Source organism: Coregonus lavaretus (genome assembly GCF_964263955.1).
Source record: "Coregonus lavaretus genome assembly, chromosome: 19".
In the NCBI taxonomy this organism is placed as follows: domain Eukaryota; kingdom Metazoa; phylum Chordata; class Actinopteri; order Salmoniformes; family Salmonidae; genus Coregonus; species Coregonus lavaretus.
Genome location: NC_140006.1, coordinates 47,111,660 through 47,138,021, shown reverse-complemented (window position 1 = coordinate 47,138,021; position 26,362 = coordinate 47,111,660). Strand labels below are relative to the sequence as shown.

Sequence of the window (26,362 nt, the reverse complement as noted above, 5' to 3'; positions counted from 1 at the left end):
GAATCTGTACATATACAGATTCTGCCATTAAGCTCCTGACAGGCCACAGTACTTTCTACTCTATCACAACACATTTTACCAATCTGGGAGGTAAAGTCGTATCGAATAATTTAGATGTTTATTTTTGATGGAATCAAGGCATTAGAATGTACCAGAGGCAACCAAACTTGAGCTCGTTCTGGAATTGTTTTGGGGGGCATGCCCCACCCAGACACCCCCAACCAGAAACTCCTTGGCTGGCTACTTCTTCTATTTGGCTCGCTACTCTGTGTACTTACGGAAAACACTGTATAGTATTATTGACATCCTTACCATGGTGGTTGTTGTTGTTGTTGTTGTAGGTCCATGATGAGCGTTCTGGGCCGTTGCTGTCGTAGCTAGTCACACGGCGGGAGGGAGGGAGGGCGGCCAGGATGGCGGACTGCAACATGGCCAAACCTGGGACAGACCGAGATGGAGCCATGGTCGGGAAGAAGGTATGCTGTACAGTGCCTTTTTAGAAACTATTCACACCACTTGACTTTTCCCACATTTTGTTGTGTTACAGTCTGAATTTAAAATGGATTCAATAGAGATTTTTTTTTTGTCACTGGCCTACACACAATGACCCATAATGTCAAAGTGAACAAATTAATTAAAAAATGAAAAGCTGGAATGACTGGAGTCAATAATAATAATAATAATATGCCATTTAGCAGACGCTTTTATCCAAAGCGACTTACAGTATAAGTATTCAACACCTTTGTAATGGCGTTGTTTGAAAATTTATTTGAGCGTGGTGAAGTTATTAATTACACTTTGGATGGTGTATCAATACACCCAGTCAATGCAAGAATATACCGCCGTCCTTCCTAACTCAGTTGTCAGAGAGGAAGGAAACCGCTCATGGATTTCACCATGAGGCCAATGGTGACTTTAAAACAGTTACTTTAATGGCTGTGATAGGAGAAAACTAAGGATGGATCAACAACATTGTAGTTACTCCACAATACTAACCTAATTGACAGTGTTAAGAAGGAAGCCTGTACAGAATAAAAATATTCCAAAACATTAATCCTGTTTACAACAAGGCACTAAAGTAATACTGCAAAAAATGTGACAAAGAAATTCACTTTGTGTCCTGAATTCAGTGTTATGTTTGGGGCAAATCCAATACAACACATTACTGAGTACCACTCTCCATATTTTCAAGCATAGTGGTGGCTGCAACATGTTATGGGTATGCTTGTAATCGTTAAGGACTGGAGTTTTTCAGGGTAAAAAAGAAACTGAATGGAGCTAAGCACAGGCAAAATCCTAGAGGAAAACCTGGTTCAGTCTGCTTTCCACCAGACACTGGGAGATTAATTCACCTTTCAGCAGGACAATAACCTAAAACACAAAGCCAAATCTACTCTGGAGTTGCTTACCAAGAAGACAGTGAATGTTTCTGAGTGGCCGAGTTACAGTTTTGACTTAAATCTGCTTGAAAATCCATGGCAAGACCTGAAAATGGTTGTCTAGCAATGATCAACAACCAATTTGACAGAATGTTTTATAGAATAATGGGCAAATGTTATACAATCCAGGTGTGGAAAGCTCTTAGAGACTTGCCCAGAAAGATTCACAGCTGTAATCGCTGCCAAAGGGGATTTCAACATGTATTGACGCGGCGCTGAATACTTATCTAATCAAGATATATTAGTGTTTTTTCTTTATCTTTTTTACAAATGTAAGAATTTTGTGTAGTCGTTGACCAAAAAATTTAAATAATCCCACTTTGTAACACAACAAAATGTGGAAAAAGTCAAGGGGTGTGAATACTTTCCGAAGGCACTGTATGCCACAGTGCCTAACATAGTGAAAGACTCTTGACTTTTTAGTATTGATACCGGTACACACAAGCAAGCAGAGAGGAGGCTGGACTGAACATGGATGCACAGCCCTAACCCTTATTCCTTAGGCACTTCTCCTTTTCTGAATTGGTGTAGGTTCTGAATTGCCTGGGGCTCCCAAGATTTACATCTTAGTCAATGTGCTCATTTTAAATAATTTAAAGTTCACATTACAATGAAAATACATTTTAAGTCAATAAAAAAATTGTATTGGCCTGATTGGACTTAACTCTTAATTCTTTCTTCTTCCTTTTTTTTTACAGAGCAAAGATAAGATTTCCCCGTTCACCAAGACTCTGAAGCTTGACCGGAGTAAGTTGCTGGTGGGGAAGGATGGGAAACCACCCAAGACTCTGAAGCTGGACCGGACTGAGTTGCCGGTGGGGAAGGATGGGAAACCACCCAAGACTCTGAAGCTGGACCGGAGTAAGTTGCTGGTGGGGAAGGATGGGAAACCACCCAAGACTCTGAAGCTGGACCGGAGTAAGTTGCTGGTGGGGAAGGATGGGAAACCACCCAAGACTCTGAAGCTGGACCGGAGTAAGTTGCTGGTGGGGAAGGATGGGAAACCACCCAAGACTCTGAAGCTGGACCGGAGTAAGTTGCTGGTGGGGAAGGATGGAAAACCACCTAAGTCTTCCATGAAACGCAAACTGTCCTTCACCGAGGAGAGACACTCAGACGCAGGTACGACCTGTGTGTGTGAAAGCAATGGGGTATCTTTTATTTTTCATGGATATATTATTGTACCCTCTTCATGGATAGTGTATATATAATTAAGCAATAAGGCCAGAGGGAGTGTTGTATATGTCCAATATACCACGGCTAAGGGCTGTATCCAGGCACTCCGCGTTGGTTATACTATAGTCCATTGGGAAAGTATTCAGACCCCTTCACTTTCTCCACATTTTGTTACGTTACAGCCTTATTCTAAAATTGATTACATTGTTTTTCCCCCCGTCATCAATCTACACACAATACCCCATAATGACAAAGCAAAAACAGGTTTTTAGACACGTTTTTTTCTCACAAAAAAAAAAGGAAAAAAAAAGAAATTCCATTGACATATTACATTTACATATTACATTTACATAAGTGTTCAGACCCTTTACTCAGTACTTTGTTGAAGCACCTTTGGCAGCGATTACAGCCTCGAGTCTTCTTGGGTATGATGCTACAAGCTTGGCACACCTGTATTTGGGGAGTTTCTCCCATTCTCTGCAGAGCCTCTCAAGCTCTGTCAGGTTGGATGGGGAGCATCGCTGCACAGCTATTTTCAGGTCTCTCCAGAGATGTTTGATCGGGTTCAAGTCCGGGCTCTGGCTGGGCCACTCAAGGACATTCAGAGACTTGTCCCGAAGCCACTCCTGCGTTGTTTTGGCTGTGTGCTTAGGGTCGTTGTCCTGTTGGAAGGTGAACCTTCGCCCCAGTCTGAGGTCCGGAGCGCTCTGGAGCAGGTTTTTATCAAGGATCTCTCTGTACTTTGCTCCGTTCATCTTTCCCTCGATCCTGACTAGTCTCCCAGTCCCTGCTGCTGGAAAAACATCCCCACAGCATGATGCTGCCACCACCACGCTTCACCGTAGGGATGGTGCCAGGTTTCCTCCGGACTTGATGCTTGGCATTCAGGTCAAAGAGTTAAATCTTGGTTTCATCAGACCAGAGAATCTTGTTTATCATGGTCTGAGAGTCCTTTAGGTGCCTTTTGGCAAACTCCAAGCGGGCTGTAATGTGCCTTTTACTGAGGAGTGGCTTCCGTCTGGCCACTCTACCATAAAGGCCTGATTGGTGAAGTGCTGCAGAGATGGTTGTCCTTCTGGAAGGTTCTCCCATCACCACAGAGGAACTCTAGAGCTCTGTCAGAGTGACCATCGGGTTCTTGGTCACCTCCCCGACCAAGGCCCTTCTCCCCCGATTGCTCAGTTTGGCCGGGCGGCCAGCTCTAGGAAGAGTCTTGGTGGTTCCAAACTTCTTCCATTTAAAAATGATGGAGGCCACTGTGTTCTTGGGGACCTTCAATGCTGCAGAAATGTTTTGGTACCCTTCCCCAGATCTCTGTCGCGACACAATCCTGCTTCTGGGCTCTGCGGACAATTCCTCGAAAAACCTGTTTTCGCTTTGTCATTATGGGGTATTGTGTGTAGATTGAAGGTGAAAAAAATGTATATAATCGATTTTAGAATAAGGCTAAACGTAACAAAATGTGAAAAAGGTCAACGGGTCTGAACACTTTCCGAATACACCGTTTTACTGCAGTCGTCTCCTCTCTGCCCTCTGGTGGCGACATGGTGTAAAAGCCTCATGCTCTCTGTGTTGAGTTTCCCTGGAACCAACTACACACACACACAAACACACAGTTGTTTCAATGCTGTTTTTCTTTTGAAGACTATAAGTGTATGTTCAGTTCAGATTCTCAATGTGAAACTGGACTGAAACTGGACGTCTGGATTTACTATAAACGAGGCTTATGGAGTAGGCCTGCACAAACACACACACTTATTGAACCCTCCACATTTTATTGAACCCTCCACATTTTATTGAACCCTCCACATTTTATTGAACCCTCCACATTTTATTGAACCCTCCACAGTTGAGTCTACATTACAGTATAATCAAATTGAATAGGACTAATAAGTTCATTGTTAGAATCTACTGTTATTTTACTGTTGCTCTTTTTTAATTATTTGTTTGTTATTTTTTTACTTAACACTTTTCTTAACTGCATTGTTGGTTAAGGGCTTGTCAGTAAGCATTTCACTGTAAGGTCTACAACTGTTGTATACGGCGCATGTGACAAATAAAATGTGATTTGATTTGGAGCATTGTTAAATCTCAGAGCTGTTTTCCCAAAAACTGTCGTTATTAACGTCGCACTTGAAAACGCTCCTAATCTAACCTCAGACCACGTAGAACAACGGGCGTCGTTAGATGCTTTTTTTTTGCCCTTCCGCATCTTTAGACACACACCTCCAATAAACATGGTTTATCCGTCTCTCTGACCTCCGATTTAACTTCAAAACAAAGTTGACTGCGAATACAAAGTTGCCAATGTCTTTGCAATTGATACAAACAAGTGACCTATAAAAACATGCTTCAAATGAAAACCGAGATGACTGCATTTAAAATATAAACAGTAGGCTACAGGCTAGGGATGTTAATCGGTTAGTCACAGAAAATACATTTGAAGGTCATGCTTATCAGTCGATAGGTTAATTTGCATAACTTAATGGAATTAAATTGCCGCCTGTGTTCCTTCAAATATTTTTTGGCACTGAGCAAATTTCAGGTCTGCTGAGCACAAACTTGAACATCCACTGTGCGTTTACTGTGAGAGAAAAGAGTGGCAATGTCAACGGCTAGAATAAATAACTAAATAAGGCAACTGGGGGAAACCGTATCGAACACCCCTAAATAAGATGCAAGAGTTAGGGTTTGTGGTTTGAATAACAGTTGTCGTGAGAAAACACTACTTCCGTCCTTTCTTGTTTCTAGCGTTGCCAAAAAGTCACAACCAACGTTCCCTCAAAAAAATTCTTGGCACTGAGCAAATTTCAGGTCTGCTGAGCGCAAACTTGTAAGTTGTGAATATTCTGTGCAACTTCCAGTACGCGTGTTTACTGTGAACACTGAGGCTGGACCCGCTTAAAGTTTTAACAGTGGCCCAGTAGGCTACTGTGGCTATTAGATCATAATGTAGGCCTACCATTTTACATGTTTACATTTTAGTCATTTAGCAGAAGCTCTTATCCAGAGTGACTTAGTGAGTGCATAAATGTTCATACTGGCCCCCCCCCCCCCCGTGGGAATCGAACCCACATACCCTGGCGTTGCAAGCGCCATGCTCTACCAACTGAGCTACCAGAGTGGCCTACCATTTTAAAAAAACAATGGAGAAAATGCATCCCATAACATTTTAACATGGGAAATAGCTGTTCTATCATTCAGCCTTCAGTAGCAGCCAATGTGTGGTGTTCAATCTAGGCCTACATTACATGAGACCTTTTGGAGAAATAAAATGCAGGGCTTGACCTTTAACCTGTATCCACTTGTCCGTCAGACAAGGAGGTGACAGAAAAGTTGTTTGTTGCAAGAAATAAAATACATTATTATTCCTATACCATTATTACAGAGAATCAGACAAATTATGCTGCCCTCAGCCTATTGGCTACTTAGCTCATTCAAGCCTGTCTCAAAATACAACACTGCCCCTTTAAGACGAAAAAAAAGCTCTTTACCTGACTGGCTTTTCAAAGATGTCTAGAAATGTACACATTTTGTGCTCTTGTAGGAAGCAATCATTCTCCTATTGCTGACTATAAATGATCTATAACTGGGCTAATAACTCACTAACTAGCAAAGGATATTAACAAAATGTGCACACGTGGCTACATGCAGCTCACGCTTTGATCTCAAAACATCTAAAATCAAGCTCAATTAAAGTGCGCCTCCCATTCGCCATTCGATTGCATAGGCTTTAGTCAGGCCGTGTGAAGCGCAGCTGGGTCATGCAGCAAGACAATGATCCAAAACACACAATCAAGTCTACATGAAAAATGGCTAAAAAGCAACACATTTGAAGTGTTGGAATGGCCTAGTCAAAGTCCAGACCTAATCCCAATTGAGATGTTGTGGCAGGACTTGAAACGAGCAGTTCATGCTTGAAAACCCACAAATGTCGCTGAGTTAAAATAGCTATGCATTGAAGAGTGGGCCAAAATTCCTCCACAGCGACGTTAGAGACTAATCGACAACTACAGGAAGCATTTGGTTGGAGTCATTGCAGCTAAAGGTGGCACAACCAGTTATTGAGTGTAAGGGGGCAATTACTTTTCCACACAGGGGCATTGGGTGTTACATAACTCTGTTTAGGAAATAAGTATGTAAATGTTGTTATTTGTTCACTCAAGTTCCCTTTATCTAATATTAGGGTTTGGTTGAAGGTCTGATGCCATTCAGTTGCAGAAATATGCGAAAGTTGAGAAAATTAGAAAATACTTTTTCCACGGGACTGTAGGAGCTACCGAATGTCATTTTTTTGTGAGTTTGGTTACAAGCGAATATGAACGAGAGACTTTGTGCAAATGAACAAAGTTTTGACGAATGCTTGTCTGAAGGAAGAACCGTAATGGAGGGATGGAGAGGGGGGGGGGAAATGCAAGGAAATCAAGATGGCTGTACAAATAACTCATCCAAAGGGCTTTGACTTCTCAAACATGGCAGAAAGCTAACGCAATATGATGTCCCGTCACCTTATTAATTCAGCCACTTAGATTAACTAGCAAGTTAAATTTAGGGGTTGAGTTAAAGCAGAATTCTGCTTTTTCACGCAGGAAGAAAATATAAAAAGCATAATAAATATCTTGCTGCGTTTTTTTGTTGTAAATTCAGATGTAAAATGCTTCTTATTGACATTTCTGCTCGGCATCAGGCGAATGTTGTGTTTCAGTTGCACTTTAGGAGTGAATTCTCATTCATCAGCAGGCAGAATAAGGCTGTAACGGAACAAAATGTGTAAAAAGTCACGGGGTCTGAATACTTTACGAACTCATCCAAAGGGCTTTGCCTTCTCAAACACGGCAGAAAGCTAACAATATATGATAACCCGATTTCGTTATTAATTCAGCCACTTACTTTAGATAACTAGCAAGTTAAAACTTAGGGGTCGCGTTCACACACAATTCTACGTTTTCCACGCAGGAAAAACAAAACAAAAAGATAAAACAAAAAGAAATATCACAGATCTAAAATGCTTCTTATTATAATTTCTGCTCGGCAACAGACTAATTTTTGTGCTTGTTGCGCTTCTCCACTCAGACGAGAATTCTCGAATGGTCATTTTATCAGCAGACAGCTCTCTCTATGTGGAGCTACTTTGCTCCGGGTACTTTGCTCGGTTTAGCCAGCCTACTGTTCTCTGGTAAAATCCTAGATTAACTTTTAAGCAAAAACGTTAGGAAATGTAGCTGGCTACATTCTTTCTATGACAAACATTAGAAATATGATGGCCATGCATCGTTTTCGCAATAAATACCTTGTAAGCTCATTTTACCTGTGTGGCTGCCAGCCAAATAGTGTTGCACTTCTGTTGTGATGAAAATGAAGCTATTTTCTGCCGAATGTGTTGCACTATAAAACACGACCCCTGACGACTCACCTGCTCCCGCCTTCTCCTGTTGTGCTATTTACAAACAAACACCTGACTGCCTCAACTGTTCTGGGGAACTACGGTAAGCTTCATAATGTAAAATAACGTGACAGGTGAAATGAACAACGCAACCTGCTTTATCTCCTAAGGTATTGCGCCAGTTGACTGCAGGTATTTACAAATATTAAGATGTATTGAAAAACTTAAAATAAAAAGTTTTAAACAGTATTGACAAAACCATCCCATGGCTATTTCGAAATACCCCGGTATACCGCCTAAGCCTACCACCATTTGCCCCAAGCAAGATTTTACTGAGTTACAGTTCATGTAAGGAAATCGGTCAATTGAAATAAATTCATTTGGCCCTGATCTATGGATTTCACATGACTGGGAGTACAGATATGAATATGTTGGTCACAGATACCTTTAAAAAAAAAGGTAGAGGCGTGGATCAGAAAACCAGTCAGTATCTGGTGTGACTACCATTTTGCCTCATGTAGCGTGACATCCATCTTCTTCGCATAGAGTTGATCAGGCAGTTGATTGTGGAATGTTGTCCCACTCCTCTTCATTGGCTGTGCGAAGTTGCTGGATATTGGGGGGAACTTGGAACACACTGTCGATCCAGAGCATTTCAAACATGCTCAATGGGTGACATGTCTGGTGAGTATGCAAGCCATTGAAGAACTGGGACATTTTCAGCTTACAGGAATTGTGTACAGATCCTTGCGACACGGGGCTGGGTATTATCATGCTGAAACATGAGGTGATGGAGGCGGATTAATGGCACGACAATGGGCCTCAGGATCTCGTCACGGTATCTCTGTGCATTCAAATTGGCATCGATAAAATGTAATTGTGTTCGTTGTCCGTACCTTATGCCTGCCCATACCATATCCCCACCGCCACCATGGGGCACTCTGCTCACAACGTTGACATCAGCAAACCGCTCGTCCACACGACGCCATGCACGCTGTCTGCCATCTGCCCGGTACAGTTAAACCGGGATTCATCCATGAAGAGCACACTTCTCCAGCGTGCCAGTGACCATCGAAGGTGAACATTTGCCCACTAAAGTCAGTTACGACGCCGAACTGCAATCAGGTCAAGACCCTGGTGAGGACGATGAGCACGCAGATGAGCTTCCCGGAGACGGTTTCTGACAGTTTGTGCAGAAATTATTCCGTTGTACAAACCCACAGTTTCATCAGCTGTCCCGGTGGCTGGTCTCAGACGATCCCGCAGGTAAAGAAGCCGGATGTGGAGGTTCTGGGCTGGCGTGGTTACACGTGGTCTGCGGTTGTGAGGCCGGTTGGATATACTGCCAAATTCTCTAAAACAATGGAGGTGGCTTATGGTAGAGAAATGAACATTCAATTCTCTGGCAACAGCTCTGGTGGACATTCCTGCAGTCAGCATTCCAATTGCACACTCACTCAAAACTTGATACATCTGTGGCATTGTGTTGTGTGACAAAACTGCACATTTTAGAGTAGCTTTTTATTGTCCCCAGCACAAGGTGCACCTGTGTAATGATCATGCTGTTTAATCAGCTTCTTGATATGGCACACCTGTCAGGTGGATGGATTATCTTGGCAAATGAGAAATGCTCACTAACAGGGATGTAAACAAATTTGTGCACAACATTTGAGAGAAATTTGCTTTTGTGCGTATGGAACATTTCTGGGATATTTTATTTCAGCTCATGAAACATGGGACCAACATTTTACATTTTACGTTGCGTTTATATTTTTGTTCAGTGTAAATGGCACTAGCACTTTGGAAAGTAGCCTAAGCAGAAAATAGATGGGATGCAATTATTCCAAAACTGCAGCTCGTTGTTTGAACACATATTTTCCTACTTCGATCAACCAGTCCATTTTGAATTTGTGGTAAAACTGTCATCATTTGGCAAGGAATGCAGCTTGTGTATCCCATCGGGTAGATGTGTTTTTAAAGGAATGTATTTGTTTAGTATTAACGGGAGCTTGTGTGCGCGCTCAGTACGGGTGTGGAGGGAGCGGTCAGAACACAATGGAGTGAATGAGAAGAGGAGGGTAAAGGACATTTAGGGAGAAGAACTGTGTGATGCTTGGATTGGTTTCTTTTTGTTGTACCCAGCAAATGCACATGAACAAATGGAACACTAGAGTCAAAGCAAATAAACGTTGTCTTGAAGACAAAATGTCACTTGCCTGTTCGGGCAGCAACAAAGCACATTCCCATCAAATAGTTTTACAGTATAAAAAATAAAAAAATTGATCTCAGGTTAAAGATTGCGCTTTGACGTCCGTTCGAGTACTCTATTACTCATGCCCATCCATTTTAGTCATTTAGCAGACGCTCTTATCCAGAGTGACTTACAGTAGCAATCAGGGTTAAGTGCCTTGCTCAAGGGCACGTCAACATATTTTTCACCTAGTCTGCTCTGGGATTTGAACCAGCAACCTTTTGTTACTGGCCCAGCGCTCTTAACCGCTAGGCTACCTGCTGTTCCATCCCTACTCCTAAGCCTTAAGTTCTATCGGTAAACCGGGCCCAGGCTGCTTTGCTAGTTATGTTATTCTACCTCTAGATAACATGGGAGCGATTGAATTGAACAGGCTGCTTTGCTAGTCGTGTTATTTTGGGGAGCAACAACCCACACCACTCTGGACCTTCCCTGGCTCCATGTACCAGTCTACCCCAACCCACACCACTCTGGATCTTCCCTGGCTCCATGTACCAGCCTACCCCAACCCACACCACTCTGGACCTTCCCTGGCTCCATGTACCAGCCTACCCCAACCCACACCACTCTGGACCTTCCCTGGCTCCATGTACCAGCCTACCCCAACCCACACCACTCTGGACCTTCCCTGGCTCCATGTACCAGCCTACCCCAACCCACACCACTCTGGACCTTCCCTGGCTCCATGTACCAGCCTACCCCAACCCACACCACTCTGGACCTTCCCTGGCTCCATGTACCAGCCTACCCCAACCCACACCACTCTGGACCTTCCCTGGCTCCATGTACCAGCCTACCCCAACCCACACCACTCTGGATCTTCCCTGGCTCCATGTACCAGCCTACCCCAACCCACACCACTCTGGACCTTCCCTGGCTCCATGTACCAACCTACCCCAACCCACACCACTCTGGACCTTCCCTGGCTCCATGTACCAGCCTACCCCAACCCACACCACTCTGGATCTTCCCTGGCTCCATGTACCAGCCTACCCCAACCCACACCACTCTGGACCTTCCCTGGCTCCATGTACCAGCCTACCCCAACCCACACCACTCTGGATCTTCCCTGGCTCCATGTACCAGCCTACCCCAACCCACACCACTCTGGATCTTCCCTGGCTCCATGTACCAGCCTACCCCAACCCACACCACTCTGGACCTTCCCTGGCTCCATGTACCAGCCTACCCCAACCCACACCACTCTGGACCTTCCCTGGCTCCATGTACCAGCCTACCCCAACCCACACCACTCTGGACCTTCCCTGGCTCCATGTACCAGCCTACCCCAACCCACACCACTCTGGACCTTCCCTGGCTCCATGTACCAAACTACCCCAACCCACACCACTCTGGATCTTCCCTGGCTCCATGTACCAGGCTACCCCAACCCACACCACTCTGGACCTTCCCTGGCTCCATGTACCAGCCTACCCCAACCCACACCACTCTGGACCTTCCCTGGCTCCATGTACCAGGCTACCCCAACCCACACCACTCTGGACCTTCCCTGGCTCCATGTACCAGTCTACCCCAACCCACACCACTCTGGATCTTCCCTGGCTCCATGTACCAGCCTACCCCAACCCACACCACTCTGGACCTTCCCTGGCTCCATGTACCAGCCTACCCCAACCCACACCACTCTGGACCTTCCCTGGCTCCATGTACCAGCCTACCCCAACCCACACCACTCTGGATCTTCCCTGGCTCCATGTACCAGCCTACCCCAACCCACACCACTCTGGACCTTCCCTGGCTCCATGTACCAGGCTACCCCAACCCACACCACTCTGGACCTTCCCTGGCTCCATGTACCAACCTACCCCAACCCACACCACTCTGGACCTTCCCTGGCTCCATGTACCAGCCTACCCCAACCCACACCACTCTGGACCTTCCCTGGCTCCATGTACCAGCCTACCCCAACCCACACCACTCTGGACCTTCCCTGGCTCCATGTACCAGCCTACCCCAACCCACACCACTCTGGACCTTCCCTGGCTCCATGTAGCAGCCTACCCCAACCCACACCACTCTGGACCTTCCCTGGCTCCATGTACCAAACTACCCCAACCCACACCACTCTGGATCTTCCCTGGCTCCATGTACCAGCCTACCCCAACCCACACCACTCTGGACCTTCCCTGGCTCCATGTACCAGCCTACCTCAACCCACACCACTCTGGACCTTCCCTGGCTCCATGTACCAGCCTACCCCAACCCACACCACTCTGGACCTTCCCTGGCTCCATGTACTAGCCTACCCCAACCCACACCACTCTGGACCTTCCCTGGCTCCATGTAGCAGCCTACCCCAACCCACACCACTCTGGACCTTCCCTGGCTCCATGTACCAGCCTACCCCAACCCACACCACTCTGGACCTTCCCTGGCTCCATGTACCAGCCTACCCCAACCCACACCACTCTGGACCTTCCCTGGCTCCATGTACCAGCCTACCCCAACCCACACCACTCTGGACCTTCCCTGGCTCCATGTACCAGCCTACCCCAACCCACACCACTCTGGACCTTCCCTGGCTCCATGTAGCAGCCTACCCCAACCCACACCACTCTGGACCTTCCCTGGCTCCATGTACCAAACTACCCCAACCCACACCACTCTGGATCTTCCCTGGCTCCATGTACCAGCCTACCCCAACCCACACCACTCTGGACCTTCCCTGGCTCCATGTACCAGCCTACCCCAACCCACACCACTCTGGATCTTCCCTGGCTCCATGTACCAGCCTACCCCAACCCACACCACTCTAGACCTTCCCTGGCTCCATGTACCAGCCTACCCCAACCCACACCACTCTGGATCTTCCCTGGCTCCATGTACCAGCCTACCCCAACCCACACCACTCTGGACCTTCCCTGGCTCCATGTACCAGCCTACCCCAACCCACACCACTCTGGATCTTCCCTGGCTCCATGTACCAGCCTACCCCAACCCACACCACTCTGGATCTTCCCTGGCTCCATGTACCATCCTACCCCAACCCACACCACTCTGGACCTTCCCTGGCTCCATGTACCAGCCTACCCCAACCCACACCACTCTGGACCTTCCCTGGCTCCATGTACCAGCCTACCCCAACCCACACCACTCTGGATCTTCCCTGGCTCCATGTACCAGCCTACCCCAACCCACACCACTCTGGACCTTCCCTGGCTCCATGTACCAAACTACCCCAACCCACACCACTCTGGACCTTCCCTGGCTCCATGTACCAGCCTACCCCAACCCACACCACTCTGGATCTTCCCTGGCTCCATGTACCAGCCTACCCCAACCCACACCACTCTGGACCTTCCCTGGCTCCATGTACCAGCCTACCCCAACCCACACCACTCTGGACCTTCCCTGGCTCCATGTACCAGCCTACCCCAACCCACACCACTCTGGATCTTCCCTGGCTCCATGTACCAGCCTACCCCAACCCACACCACTCTGGACCTTCCCTGGCTCCATGTACCAGACTACCCCAACCCACACCACTCTGGACCTTCCCTGGCTCCATGTACCAGCCTACCCCAACCCACACCACTCTGGATCTTCCCTGGCTCCATGTACCAGCCTACCCCAACCCACACCACTCTGGACCTTCCCTGGCTCCATGTACCAGCCTACCCCAACCCACACCACTGGACCTTCCCTGGCTCCATGTACCAGCCTACCCCAACCCACACCACTGGACCTTCCCTGGCTCCATGTACCAGCCTACCCCAACCCACACCACTGGACCTTCCCTGGCTCCATGTACCAGCCTACCCCAACCCACACCACTCTGGACCTTCCCTGGCTCCATGTACCAGCCTACCCCAACCCACACCACTCTGGTACCAAACTACCCCATGTGTATATAGCTGGTATTAGAGCTGTTGCAGTGACCGTATTACCGCCCCACCGGCGGTCACGAGTCATGAAGGCAGTCAAATTCCACGTGACCGTTGAGTCACAGTAATCTCCCCTCTTATGCACTCGGGACTAACGACCTCCGGGCCGCTAATGGCTTGGTACTAAGCTCTATTGTCCCCCTCACCTCTCTGACATCAGTGCAATTGAAAATTACATCATAATTATTATCATAACAGTATCGTGCTTTTTAAAACTCACTTCACTGTGATTGATCAATTTGAAGAAAGAAGTTTAACAACAGATTGAAACTGAGTGAAAAACATGGTCGTTGTTTCAAAGCTAAACACAAAGAAATTGAGAGGTTTCTAAGGCGATGATTAATTCAAAACACGCATGTTAGAGCCATTGCATATGCATAGGCCTATATATACAGTGGGGAAAAAAGTATTTAGTCAGCCACCAATTGTGCAAGTTCTCCCACTTAAAAAGCCTGTAATTTTCATCATTGGTACACGTCAACTATGACAGACAAAATGAGGGAAAAAAATCCAGAAAATCACATTGTAGGATTTTTAATGAATTTATTTGCAAATTATGGTGGAAAATAAGTATTTGGTCACCTACAAACAAGCAAGATTTCTGGCTCTCACAGACCTGTAACTTCTTCTTTAAGAGGCTCCTCTGTCCTCCACTCATTACCTGTATTAATGGCACCTGTTTGAACTTGTTATCAGTATAAAAGACACCTGTCCACAACCTCAAACAGTCACACTCCAAACTCCACTATGGCCAAGACCAAAGAGCTGTCAAAGGACACCAGAAACAAAATTGTAGACCTGCAATAGGTAAGCAGCTTGGTTTGAAGAAATCAACTGTGGGAGCAATTATTAGGAAATGGAAGACATACAAGACCACTGAAAATCTCCCTCGATCTGGGGCTCCACGCAAGATCTCACCCCGTGGGGTCAAAATGATCACAAGAACGGTGAGCAAAAATCCCAGAACCACACGGGGGGACCTAGTGAATGACCTGCAGAGAGCTGGGACCAAAGTAACAAAGCCTACCATCAGTAACACACTACGCCGCCAGGGACTCAAATCCTGCAGTGCCAGACGTGTCCCCCTGCTTAAGCCAGTACATGTCCAGGCCCGTCTGAAGTTTGCTAGAGTGCATTTGGATGATCCAGAAGAGGATTGGGAGAATGTCATATGGTCAGATGAAACCAAAATATAACTTTTTGGTAAAAACTCAACTCGTCGTGTTTGGAGGACAAAGGATGCTGAGTTGCATCCAAAGAACACCATACCTACTGTGAAGCATGAGGGTGGAAACATCATGCTTTGGGGCTGTTTTTCTGCAAAGGGACCAGGACGACTGATCCGTGTAAAGGAAAGAATGAATGGGGCCATGTATCGTGAGATTTTCAGTGAAAACCTCCTTCCATCAGCAAGGGCATTGAAGATGAAACGTGGCTGGGTCTTTCAGCATGACAATGATCCCAAACACACCGCCCGGGCAACGAAGGAGTGGCTTCGTAAGAAGCATTTCAAGGTCCTGGAGTGGCCTAACCAGTCTCCAGATCTCAACCCCATAGAAAATCTTTGGAGGGAGTTGAAAGTCTGTGTTGCCCAGCGACAGCCCCAAAACATCACTGCTCTAGAGGAGATCTGCATGGAGGAATGGGCCAAAATACCAGCAACAGTGTGTGAAAACCTTGTAAAGACTTACAGAAAACATTTGACCTGTGTCATTGCCAACAAAGGGTATCTAACAAAGTATTGAGAAACTTTTGTTATTGACCAAATACTTATTTTCCACCATAATTTGCAAATAAATTCATTAAAAATCCTACAATGTGATTTTCTGGATTTTCTTTTCTCATTTTGGCTGTCATATTTGACGTGTACCTATGATGAAAAGTACAGGCCTCTCATCTTTTTAAGTGGGAGAACTTGCACAATTGGTGGCTGACTAAATACTTTTTTCCCCACTGTATGCTTGCAGAACAATTCTACCCTTGTACCATCTCTACCCTTGTTTTTTTTGTGAGCACATTTTTCACGATTTTCACAAAATTGATATAATTTATAACATCAGACAGTCAAACACACACAGATCCTGCATCTCTACCCTTGTAAAGTACAAACTTAGTCACAATATGCAAACTAAAAATAGATATACACTGTTCAAAAAAATAAAGGGAACACTTAAACAACACAATGTAACTCCAAGTCAATCACACTTCTGTGAAATCAAACTGTCCACTTAGGAAGCAACACTGATTGACAATACATTTCACATGCTGTTGTGCAAATGGAATAGACAACAGGTGGAAATTATAGGCAATTAGCAAGACACCCCCAATAAAGAAGTGGTTCTGCAGGTGGTGACCACAGACCACTTCTCAGTTCCTATGCTTCCTGGCTGATGTTTTGGTCACTTTTGAATGCTGGCGGTGCTTTCACTCTAGTGGTAGCATGAGACGGAGTCTACAACCCACACAAGTGGCTCAGGTAGTGCAGCTCATCCAGGATGGCACATCAATGCGAGCTGTGGCAAGAAGGTTTGCTGTGTCTGTCAGCGTAGTGTCCAGAGCATGGAGGCGCTACCAGGAGACAGGCCAGTACATCAGGAGACGTGGAGGAGGCCGTAGGAGGGCAACAACCCAGCAGCAGGACCGCTACCTCCGCCTTTGTGCAAGGAGGAGCAGGGGGAGCACTGCCAGAGCCCTGCAAAATGACCTCCAGCAGGCCACAAATTTGCATGTCTGCTCAAACGGTCAGAAACAGACTCCATGAGGGTGGTATGAGTGCCCGACGTCCACAGGTGGGGGTTGTGCTTACAGCCCAACACCGTGCACGACGTTTGGCATTTGCCAGAGAACACCAAGATTGGCAAATTCGCCACTGGCGCCCTGTGCTCTTCACAGATGAAAGCAGGTTCACACTGAGCACATGTGACGGAGTCTGGAGCCGCCATGGAGAACGTTCTGCTGCCTGCAACATCCTCCAGCATGACCGGTTTAGCGGTGGGTCAGGTGTGGGGTGGCATTTCTTTGGGGGGCCGCACAGCCCTCCATGTGCTCACCAGAGGTAGCCTGACTGCCATTAGGTACCGAGATGAGATCCTCAGACCCCTTGTGAGACCATATGCTGGTGCGGTTGGCCCTTGGTTCCTCCTAAAGCAAGACAATGCTAGACCTCATGTGGCTGGAGTGTGTCAGCAGTTCCTGCAAGAGGAAGGCATTGATGCTATGGACTGGCCCGCCCGTTCCCCAGACCTGAATCCAATTGAGCACATCTGGGACATCATGTCTCGCTCCATCCACCAACGCCACAATGCACCACAGATTGTCCAGGAGTTGGCGGATGCTTTAGTCCAGGTCTGGGAGGAGATCCCTCAGAAGACCATCCGCCACCTCATCAGGAGCATGCCCAGGCGTTGTAGGGAGGTCATACAGGCACGTGGAGGCCACACACACTACTGAGCCTCATTTTGACTTGTTTTAAGGACATTACATCAAAGTTGGATCAGCCTGTAGTGTGGTTTTCCACTTTTAATTTTGAGGGTGACTCCAAATCCAGACCTCCATGGGTTGATACATTTGATTTCCATTGATAATTTTTGTGTTATTTTGTTGTCAGCACATTCAACTATGTAAAGAAAAAAGTATTTAATAAGATTATTTCATTCATTCAGATCTAGGATGTGTTGTTTAAGTGTTCCCTTTATTTTTTTGAGCAGTGAGCAGTGTGGTATGTGTGAGTGTGTGTGTGTGTATATATATATATATATATATATATATATATATATATATATATATATATATATATATATATATATATATATATATATATATATATATATATATATATATATATATATATATATATATATACACACACACACACAGTGGGGAGAACAAGTATTTGATACACTGCCGATTTTGCAGGTTTTCCTACTTACAAAGCATGTAGAGGTCTGTAATTTTTATCATAGGTACACTTCAACTGTGAGACGGAATCTAAAACAAAAATCCAGAAAATCACATTGTATGATTTTTAAGTAATTAATTTGCATTTTATTGCATGACATAAGTATTTGATCACCTACCAACCAGTAAGAATTCCGGCTCTCACAGACCTGTTAGTTTTTCTTTAAGAAGCCCTCCTGTTCTCCACTCATTACCTGTATTAACTGCACCTGTATGAACTCGTTACCTGTATAAAAGACACCTGTCAACACACTCAATCAAACAGACTCCAACCTCTCCACAATGGCCAACACCAGAGAGCTGTGTAAGGACATCAGGGATAAAATTGCAGACCTGCACAAGGCTGGGATGGGCTATAGGACAATAGGCAAGCAGCTTGGTGAGAAGGCAACAACTGTTGACGCAATTATTAGAAAATGGAAGAAGTTCAAGATGACGGTCAATCACCCTCGGTCTGGGGCTCCATGCAAGATCTCACCTCGTGGGGCATCAATGATCATGAGGAAGGTGAGGGATCAGCCCAGAACTACACGGCAGGACCTGGTCAATGACCCGAAGAGAGCTGGGACCACAGTCTCAAAGAAAACCATTAGTAACACACTACGCCGTCATGGATTAAAATCCTGCAGCGCACGCAAGGTCCAAATGCTCAAGCCAGCGCATGTCCAGGCCCGTCTGAAGTTTGCCAATGACCATCTGGATGATCCAGAAGAGGAATGGGAGAAGGTCATGTGGTCTGATGAGACAAAAATATAGCTTTTTGGTCTAAACTCCACTCGCCGTGTTTGGAGGAAGAAGAAGAATGAGTACAACCCCAAGAACACCATCCCAACCGTGAAGCATGGAGGTGGAAACATCATTCTTTGGGGATGCTTTTCTGCAAAGGGGACAGGACGACTGCACCGTATTGAGGGGAGGATGGATGGGGCCATGTATCGCGAGATCTTGGCCAACAACCTCCTTCCCTCAGTAAGAGCATTGAAGATGGGTCGTGGCTGGGTCTTCCAGCATGACAACGACCCGAAACACACAGCCAGGGCAACTAAGGAGTGGCTCCGTAAGAAGCATCTCAAGGTCCTGGAGTTGCCTAGCCAGTCTCCAGACCTGAACCCAATAGAAAATCTTTGGAGGGAGCTGAAAGTCCGTATTGCCCAGCGACAGCCCCGAAACCTGAAGGATCTGGAGAAGGTCTGTATGGAGGAATGGGCCAAAATCCCTGCTGCAGTGTGTGCAAACCTGGTCAAGACCTACAGGAAACGTATGATCTCTGTAATTGCAAACAAAGGTTTCTGTACCAAATATTAAGTTCTGCTTTTCTGATGTATCAAATACTTATGTCATGCAATAAAATGCAAATTAATTACTTAAAAATCATACAATGTGATTTTCTGGATTTTTGTTTTAGATTCCGTCTCTCACAGTTGAAGTGTACCTATGATAAAAATTACAGACCTCTACATGCTTTGTAAGTAGGAAAACCTGCAAAATCGCCACTGTGTGTATATATACATATATATATATATATATATATATTATTTCTTTTTATTTTTTTATTTTTATTTTTACCTGAATTGAAAATATGATTGTGCCATTACACACTACATAGGCTACTGCATATTACTCGTGGCAGAAAAACATAAAACCCAACTGATTTTAAGATGTCTTTGGTCCATAATTGGTCTAGCAGATTTTTGATGGTTGCTATGAAACCGGAGTAGTCTACCCGGCATGATTTGATATGATCGCTTGATGAGAGAACAAGTTATTTATTTTGATTTTTTTGCGGCTTTCTCAAATCATCAGTAACCTGTCGTCGCATCATGCAGCCCGTATATGTTTTGATTTCTAAGACATTCTAAGGTTTGTATCATTCACAACTAAACTAAAAGTAACTAAGTCTAGCATATAGGACCTGTTTCTAATGATCACTTTTATGCTCAACATAGCCACTTCATACGCACACTCGCTCCAGAATGGGAAAAATATCCTTTCTATTTTAAATTATTATTATAATAAAATCATATCAAATAATGGCTTGGGACTTAAGCATATCTTGTCAGCTAAAAGAACAAGCCTACAGCCTATGGCACGGAGCACAGCCAGATAACAGACAGTAGGCCAACTCATATTCTGTTCTTCTGAAAATACATTTTCTTCATATCATAATATTTCTTTAGGCCTGCCTAAAATAATGGATTTATTGTGATGGTGTATATTAAATGGATTTACTAGACTTTTTAAAAATGTGATGTTCCAAAGGCGTACATCAGCGTGTGGACAATAACTGGCTGACAATGTTTCATGACCGCCACAGCCCTGATGACTCATGACTGATAATCTGTGTGCGTAACTTGTGTGTGTGTGTGAAAGCTCTCCGTGCCTTAATGCTGTGCTTCCCTCCCCCTCCTCCTCCTCTACTGTCCTCCCTCCTCCTCCTGTCCCTCCTCCTCTACTGTCCTTCCTCCTCCTGTCCCCCCTCCTCCTCCTCCTCCTGTCCCTCCTCCTCCTGTCCCCCCTCCTCCTGTCCCTCCTCCTCCTCCTCCTGTCCCCCCTCCTCCTGTCCCTCCTCCTCCTCCTCCTGTCCCTCCTCCTCCTCCTGTCCCTCCTCCTCCTCCTCCTGTCCCTCCTCCTCCTGTCCCTCCTCCCTGCTCCTCCTGTCCCTCCTCCTCCTGTCCCCCCTCCTCCTGTCCCTCCTCCCTCCTCCTCCTGTCCCTCCTCCCTCCCCCTCCTCCTCCTGTCCCCCCTCCTCCTCCTCCTCCTCCTGTCCCTCCTCCTCCTGTCCCTCCTCCTCCTGTCCCTCCTCCTCCTGTCCCTCCTCCTCCTGTCCCCCCTCCTCCTGTCCCTCCTCCTCCTCCTCCTGTCCCTCCTCCTCCTCCTCCTGTCCCTCCTCCTCCTCCTCCTGTCCCTCCTCCTCCTCCTCCTGTCCCTCCTCCTCCTCCTCCTGTCCCTCCTCCTCCTGTCCCTCCTCCTCCTGTCCCCCCTCCTCCTGTCCCTCCTCCCTCCTCCTCCTGTCCCTCCTCCCTCCCCCTCCTCCTCCTGTCCCCCCTCCTCCTCCTCCTCCTCCTCCTGTCCCTCCTCCTCCTCCTGTCCCCCCTCCTCCTGTCCCTCCTCCTCCTGTCCCTCCTCCTCCTCCTCCTGTCCCTCCTCCTCCTGTCCCTCCTCCTCCTCCTCCTGTCCCTCCTCCTCCCTCCTCCTCCTGTCCCTCCTCCCTCCTCCTCCTGTCCCCCCTCCTCCTGTCCCTCCTCCCTGCTCCTCCTGTCCCTCCTCCTCCTGTCCCTCCTCCTCCTGTCCCTCCTCCTCCTGTCCCTCCTCCCTCCTCCTCCTGTCCCTCCTCCCTCCCCCTCCTCCTCCTGTCCCTCCTGTCCCGCCTCCTCCTGTCCCTCCTCCTCCTGTCCCCCCTCCTCCTGTCCCTCCTCCTCCTGTCCCTCCTCCTCCTGTCCCTCCTCCTCCTGTCCCCCCTCCTCCTCCTCCTGTCCCCCCTCCTCCTGTCCCTCCTCCTCCTCCTCCTGTCCCTCCTCCTCCTCCTGTCCCTCCTCCCTCCTCCTCCTGTCCCTCCTCCCTCCTCCTCCTGTCCCTCCTCCTACTGTCCCCCCCTCCACCTCTCCTCTCCCCTCCCCCTCTCACCTCTTCTCTCCCCTCCCTCTCACCTCTCCTAATCTCCCCTCCCTCCCCGTGTCTCTGCTTTGCCCATTAGATGAGTCAGACCCAGAGCAGTCCACTGAGTCCTGGGGAGAGTGTGAGGGGAGGTTAGTGACTCCCTGCAGGATGTTCTCAGCAGGTAACTGTACTGCAGCCTGGTTCCTCTAGACGCGCGTCGGAGTGTATGTGGGTGCAGCCTGGTTCCTCTAGACGCGCGTCGGAGTGTATGTGGGTGCAGCCTGGGTCCTCTAGACGCGCGTTGGAGTGTATGTGGGTGTCTTGTCTCCACGTAGTGACTTCAGCACGTCATGTAGCCCCCCCCCCACTGTCTGCTATGCTGTAAACACACACGCTGTGTGCACATGTGGTGTGTGTGTGTGTGTGTGTGTGTGTGTGTGTGTCTTGTCCGGGATCAACCCTGTCCTGCTACTCAGTCACATCACGTCAGGTCTACCCCCACGCTGCTATGCTACACTGTAAACACACACACCTGTCTCTGCATCTCCTCCCTGCCTGCTCTCTATGGCTTGCTAGCTATCTCACCTCACGCATGTCTTTATGTTGTTGGCTTGATCGTGTTATTAGTGATGAAGAGGGGATTCCAAGGAGCTAAGCACTTTGCTGGCTACAGAGAGTGATTGTCTTTATCCCCCCCCCCGCTAACAGTTTTTTTGCGCGTGATGGAGATATATGGTGCAAAAGATGGGGAGGGGGAGGGGGAGGGGGAGGGGGAGGGACCCCTGCATCACTTTATTGCATCACATTTGTTGTTGTTGTTGATGATGATGATGATGATGATGATGATGATGATGATCTTGACTGCATCCCAAATGGCACTGTCCTGTATATAGTGCACTACTTTTGACCAGGCTCCATAGGGCTCAGGTGCAGTATATAGGCTGGGAATAGGGTGCAATTTGGGATTAACACCTTGCTGGTTTAGAGATGTGTGTATTTGTCTGGTTTCTAAGTCTAACCCTGTTGTCTGTCCTAACTCTGTCTGTAGATAAAGACGGCCCGGATAAGAAGAAAAACAAGAAGGAGTCTGGGGGAAGTAAGAAGGTCCCGGTCAATCTTCTGTTTGGCTACCCGCTGTCTGAACGCAAGCAGATGGCCCTACTGATGCAGATGACCGCCAGGGACAACAGCCCAGGTTAGTCAAACACTTTCATGCCCCGTCTCCTCTCCTCTCTCCCTCTCTCTTACCGTCTCCTCTCCCTCTCTCCCTCTCTCTTACCGTCTCCTCTCCCTCTCTCTTACCGTCTCCTCTCCCTCTCTCTTACCGTCTCCTCTCCCTCTCTCTTACCTTCTCCTCTCCCTCTCTCTTACCGTCTCCTCTCCCTCTCTCTTACCGTCTCCTCTCCCTCTCTCTTACCGTCTCCTCTCCCTCTCTCTTACCGTCTCCTCTCCTCTCTCTTACCGTCTCCTCTCCTCTCTCTTACCGTCTCCTCTCCTCTCTCTTACCGTCTCCTCTCCTCTCTCTTACCGTCTCCTCTCCTCTCTCCCTCTCTCTTACCGTCTCCTCTCCTCTCTCCCTCTCTCTTACCGTCTCCTCTCCTCTCTCCCTCTCTCTTACCGTCTCCTCTCCTCTCTCCCTCTCTCTTACCGTCTCCTCTCCTCTCTCCCTCTCTCTTACCGTCTCCTCTCCCTCTCTCCCTCTCTCTTACCGTCTCCTCTCCCTCTCTCCCTCTCTCTTACCGTCTCCTCTCCCTCTCTCTTAGTCTCCTCTCCCTCTCTCCCTCTCTTACCGTCTCCTCTCCCTCTCTCTTACCGTCTCCTCTCCCTCTCTCTTACCGTCTCCTCTCCCTCTCTCTTACCGTCTCCTCTCCCTCTCTCTTACCGTCTCCTCTCCCTCTCTCCCTCTCTCTTACCGTCTCCTCTCTCTTACCGTCTCCTCTCTCTTACCGTCTCCTCTCTCTTACCGTCTCCTCTCCCTCTCTCTTACGTCTCCTCTCCCTCTCTCTTACCGTCTCCTCTCCCTCTCTCTTACCGTCTCCTCTCCCTCTCTCTTACCGTCTCCTCTCCCTCTCTCTTACCGTCTCCTCTCCCTCTCTCTTACCGTCTCCTCTCCCTCTCTCTTACCGTCTCCTCTCCCTCTCTCTTACCGTCTCCTCTCCCTCTCTCTTACCGTCTCCTCTCCCTCTCTCTTACCGTCTCCTCTCCCTCTCTCCCTCTCTCTTACAGTCTCCTCTCCCTCTCTCCCTCTCTTACCGTCTCCTCTCCCTCTCTCTTACCGTCTCCTCTCCCTCTCTCTTACCGTCTCCTCTCCTCTCTCCCTCTCTCTTACCGTCTCCTGTCCTCTTATCAGCCTTTAGGGATGTGGATTATTACTATAGTTATCATAAGGATGAGTCATAATGCTAAACAACAGCTTTAAAGATAATGGACCTCCCAGTTACCAGAAACATCAACAGATTTATTTTTCTCTGTTGAGTCATTTTGTTTGGTTGAGTGTTACTTAATCTCTCGTCTAACTCTTTCTCTCTCCCTCTCCTCCTCAGACTCGACCCCCAGCCACCCGTCCCAGGCCCCCCCGGTGCAGAAGAAGCCCCCCAGCAGCTCGGCCTCCAGAGCGAGGGACAAGGTGAACAAGAGGAACGAGCGTGGCGAGACGCCGCTACACATGGCGGCCATACGAGGGGACGCCGAGCATGTCAAGGAGCTCATCAGCCTCGGGGCCGACGTCAACATTAAAGACTTTGCAGGTAAAAGAACACCTGACCACCCTTGATACAACTATAAGGGTCTATAGTGCAGAGATTTGCAGAAGTGTTGAGGATTCAACACAGTTTATACTAAATGTTATGTTGCCCAGTGGTACTTGTTTAAATGTATCCCATAGAAACAATGAATCACAAGTAGGTTAGGTTTATCAAGTAGGTTAGGTTAGTACTGTGTAGTTTGGAAAACTATTTGTCATTACCGTAAAATAAAATACAACCTCCTGTTTCTTTGTCAGGCTGGACGCCCCTTCACGAGGCGTGTAACCTTGGTTTCTACGACGTGGCGAAGGTTCTGATCGCGGCCGGCGCAGAAGTCAACACCCAGGGTCTGGATGACGACACTCCGCTCCACGATGCCTCCAGTAGTGGACATACAGACGTACGTTTGCTACTGCTACTCATCCCTCCCTCCCGCTCGCTCTATATACCGGGGGACCTTGGATTTTTAAGATTCAAGTTGAGAACTGACTAATTCTGTCAACTAACCATCGACCCAGTAGTAATGATAATACAACACGTTATTTTCTGCGTTTTCTTATTTTGTAATTCTCTTAAACTCAGGCGTTTCCACCCTTTAGGTGTTTGTTCAGGACCTTAACGGGTTCGCTAACCACTTGTCCTGTTCTCTTCCATCTAGATTGTGAAGCTGCTGCTGAGACATGGAGGGAATGCGTTCCAGGCCAACAGGCGAGGGGAGCGACCCGTAGACGTAGCTGATTCCCAGGAGCTGAAGCTCCTCCTAAAGGGAGAGGTGCCCCTCTCAGACGCAGAGGATAGCTCCTCAGGTATGGTGTCCTGTAGGGGATAGCTCCTCGGGGATGGTGTCCTGTAGGGGATAGCTCCTCAGGTATGGTGTCCTGTAGAGGATAGCTCCTCAGGTATGCTGTCCTGTAGAGCATAGCTCCTCAGGTATGGTGTCCTGTAGAGGATAGCTCCTCAGGTATGCTGTCCTGTAGAGGATAGCTCCTCGGGGATGGTGTCCTGTAGAGGATAGCTCCTCAGGTATGCTGTCCTGTAGAGGATAGCTCCTCGGGGATGGTGTCCTGTAGAGGATAGCTCCTCTGGGATGGTGTCCTGTAGAGGATAGCTCCTCGGGGATGGTGTCCTGTAGAGGATAGCTCTTCGGGGATGGTGTCCTGTAGAGGATAGCTCCTCGGGGATGGTGTCCTGTAGAGGATAGCTCCTCTGGGATGGTGTCCTGTAGAGGATAGCTCCTCGGGGATGGTGTCCTGTAGAGGATAGCTCTTCGGGGATGGTGTCCTGTAGAGGATAGCTCCTCAGGTATGCTGTCCTGTAGAGGATAGCTCCTCGGGGATGGTGTCCTGTAGAGGATAGCTCCTCGGGGATGGTGTCCTGTAGAGGATAGCTCCTCGGGGATGGTGTCCTGTAGGGGATAGCTCCTCAGGTATGGTGTCCTGTAGAGGATAGCTCCTCAGGTATGCTGTCCTGTAGAGCATAGCTCCTCAGGTATGGTGTCCTGTAGAGGATAGCTCCTCAGGTATGCTGTCCTGTAGAGGATAGCTCCTCGGGGATGGTGTCCTGTAGAGGATAGCTCCTCAGGTATGGTGTCCTGTAGAGCATAGCTCCTCAGGTATGGTGTCCTGTAGAGGATAGCTCCAAAGGGGTATGGTGTCCTGTAGAGGATAGCTCCAAAGGAGTATGGTGTCCTGTAGAGGATAGCTCCAAAGGGGGATGGTGTCCTGTAGAGGATAGCTCCAAAGGGGGATGGTGTCCTGTAGAGGTGTGTTTTTATCATATATTTTCAAAAGTAAAGGTGTGTGTGTTATAGATCTCCCTCATTTTGTTATCTTTGATTACATATTGGCCATTTACCTTTTGAATCAGACTTGATTAGAAACAAGGTTGTAATCGTTCTGTGTTCCTCAACC

The 26,362-nt window shown here is 47.6% G+C and overlaps 1 protein-coding gene across 1 annotated transcript in view; it reads left to right on the top strand.

Annotated features, from left to right (window-relative positions):
* The first annotated feature begins 414 nt into the window (after positions 1-414).
* Positions 415-26,362, top strand: part of LOC311147168 (ankyrin repeat domain-containing protein 12-like) — a 39,894-nt gene continuing 13,946 nt past the window's right edge. The window contains exons 1-7 of the mRNA XM_084183803.1: positions 415-476; positions 2,138-2,561; positions 21,806-21,889; positions 22,757-22,903; positions 24,252-24,455; positions 24,710-24,852; positions 25,111-25,258. Coding sequence (XP_084039929.1) covers positions 429-476; positions 2,138-2,561; positions 21,806-21,889; positions 22,757-22,903; positions 24,252-24,455; positions 24,710-24,852; positions 25,111-25,258 — 1,198 coding nt within the window. The 5' untranslated portion in view covers positions 415-428. The remainder of the gene's footprint in view (positions 477-2,137; positions 2,562-21,805; positions 21,890-22,756; positions 22,904-24,251; positions 24,456-24,709; positions 24,853-25,110; positions 25,259-26,362) is intronic.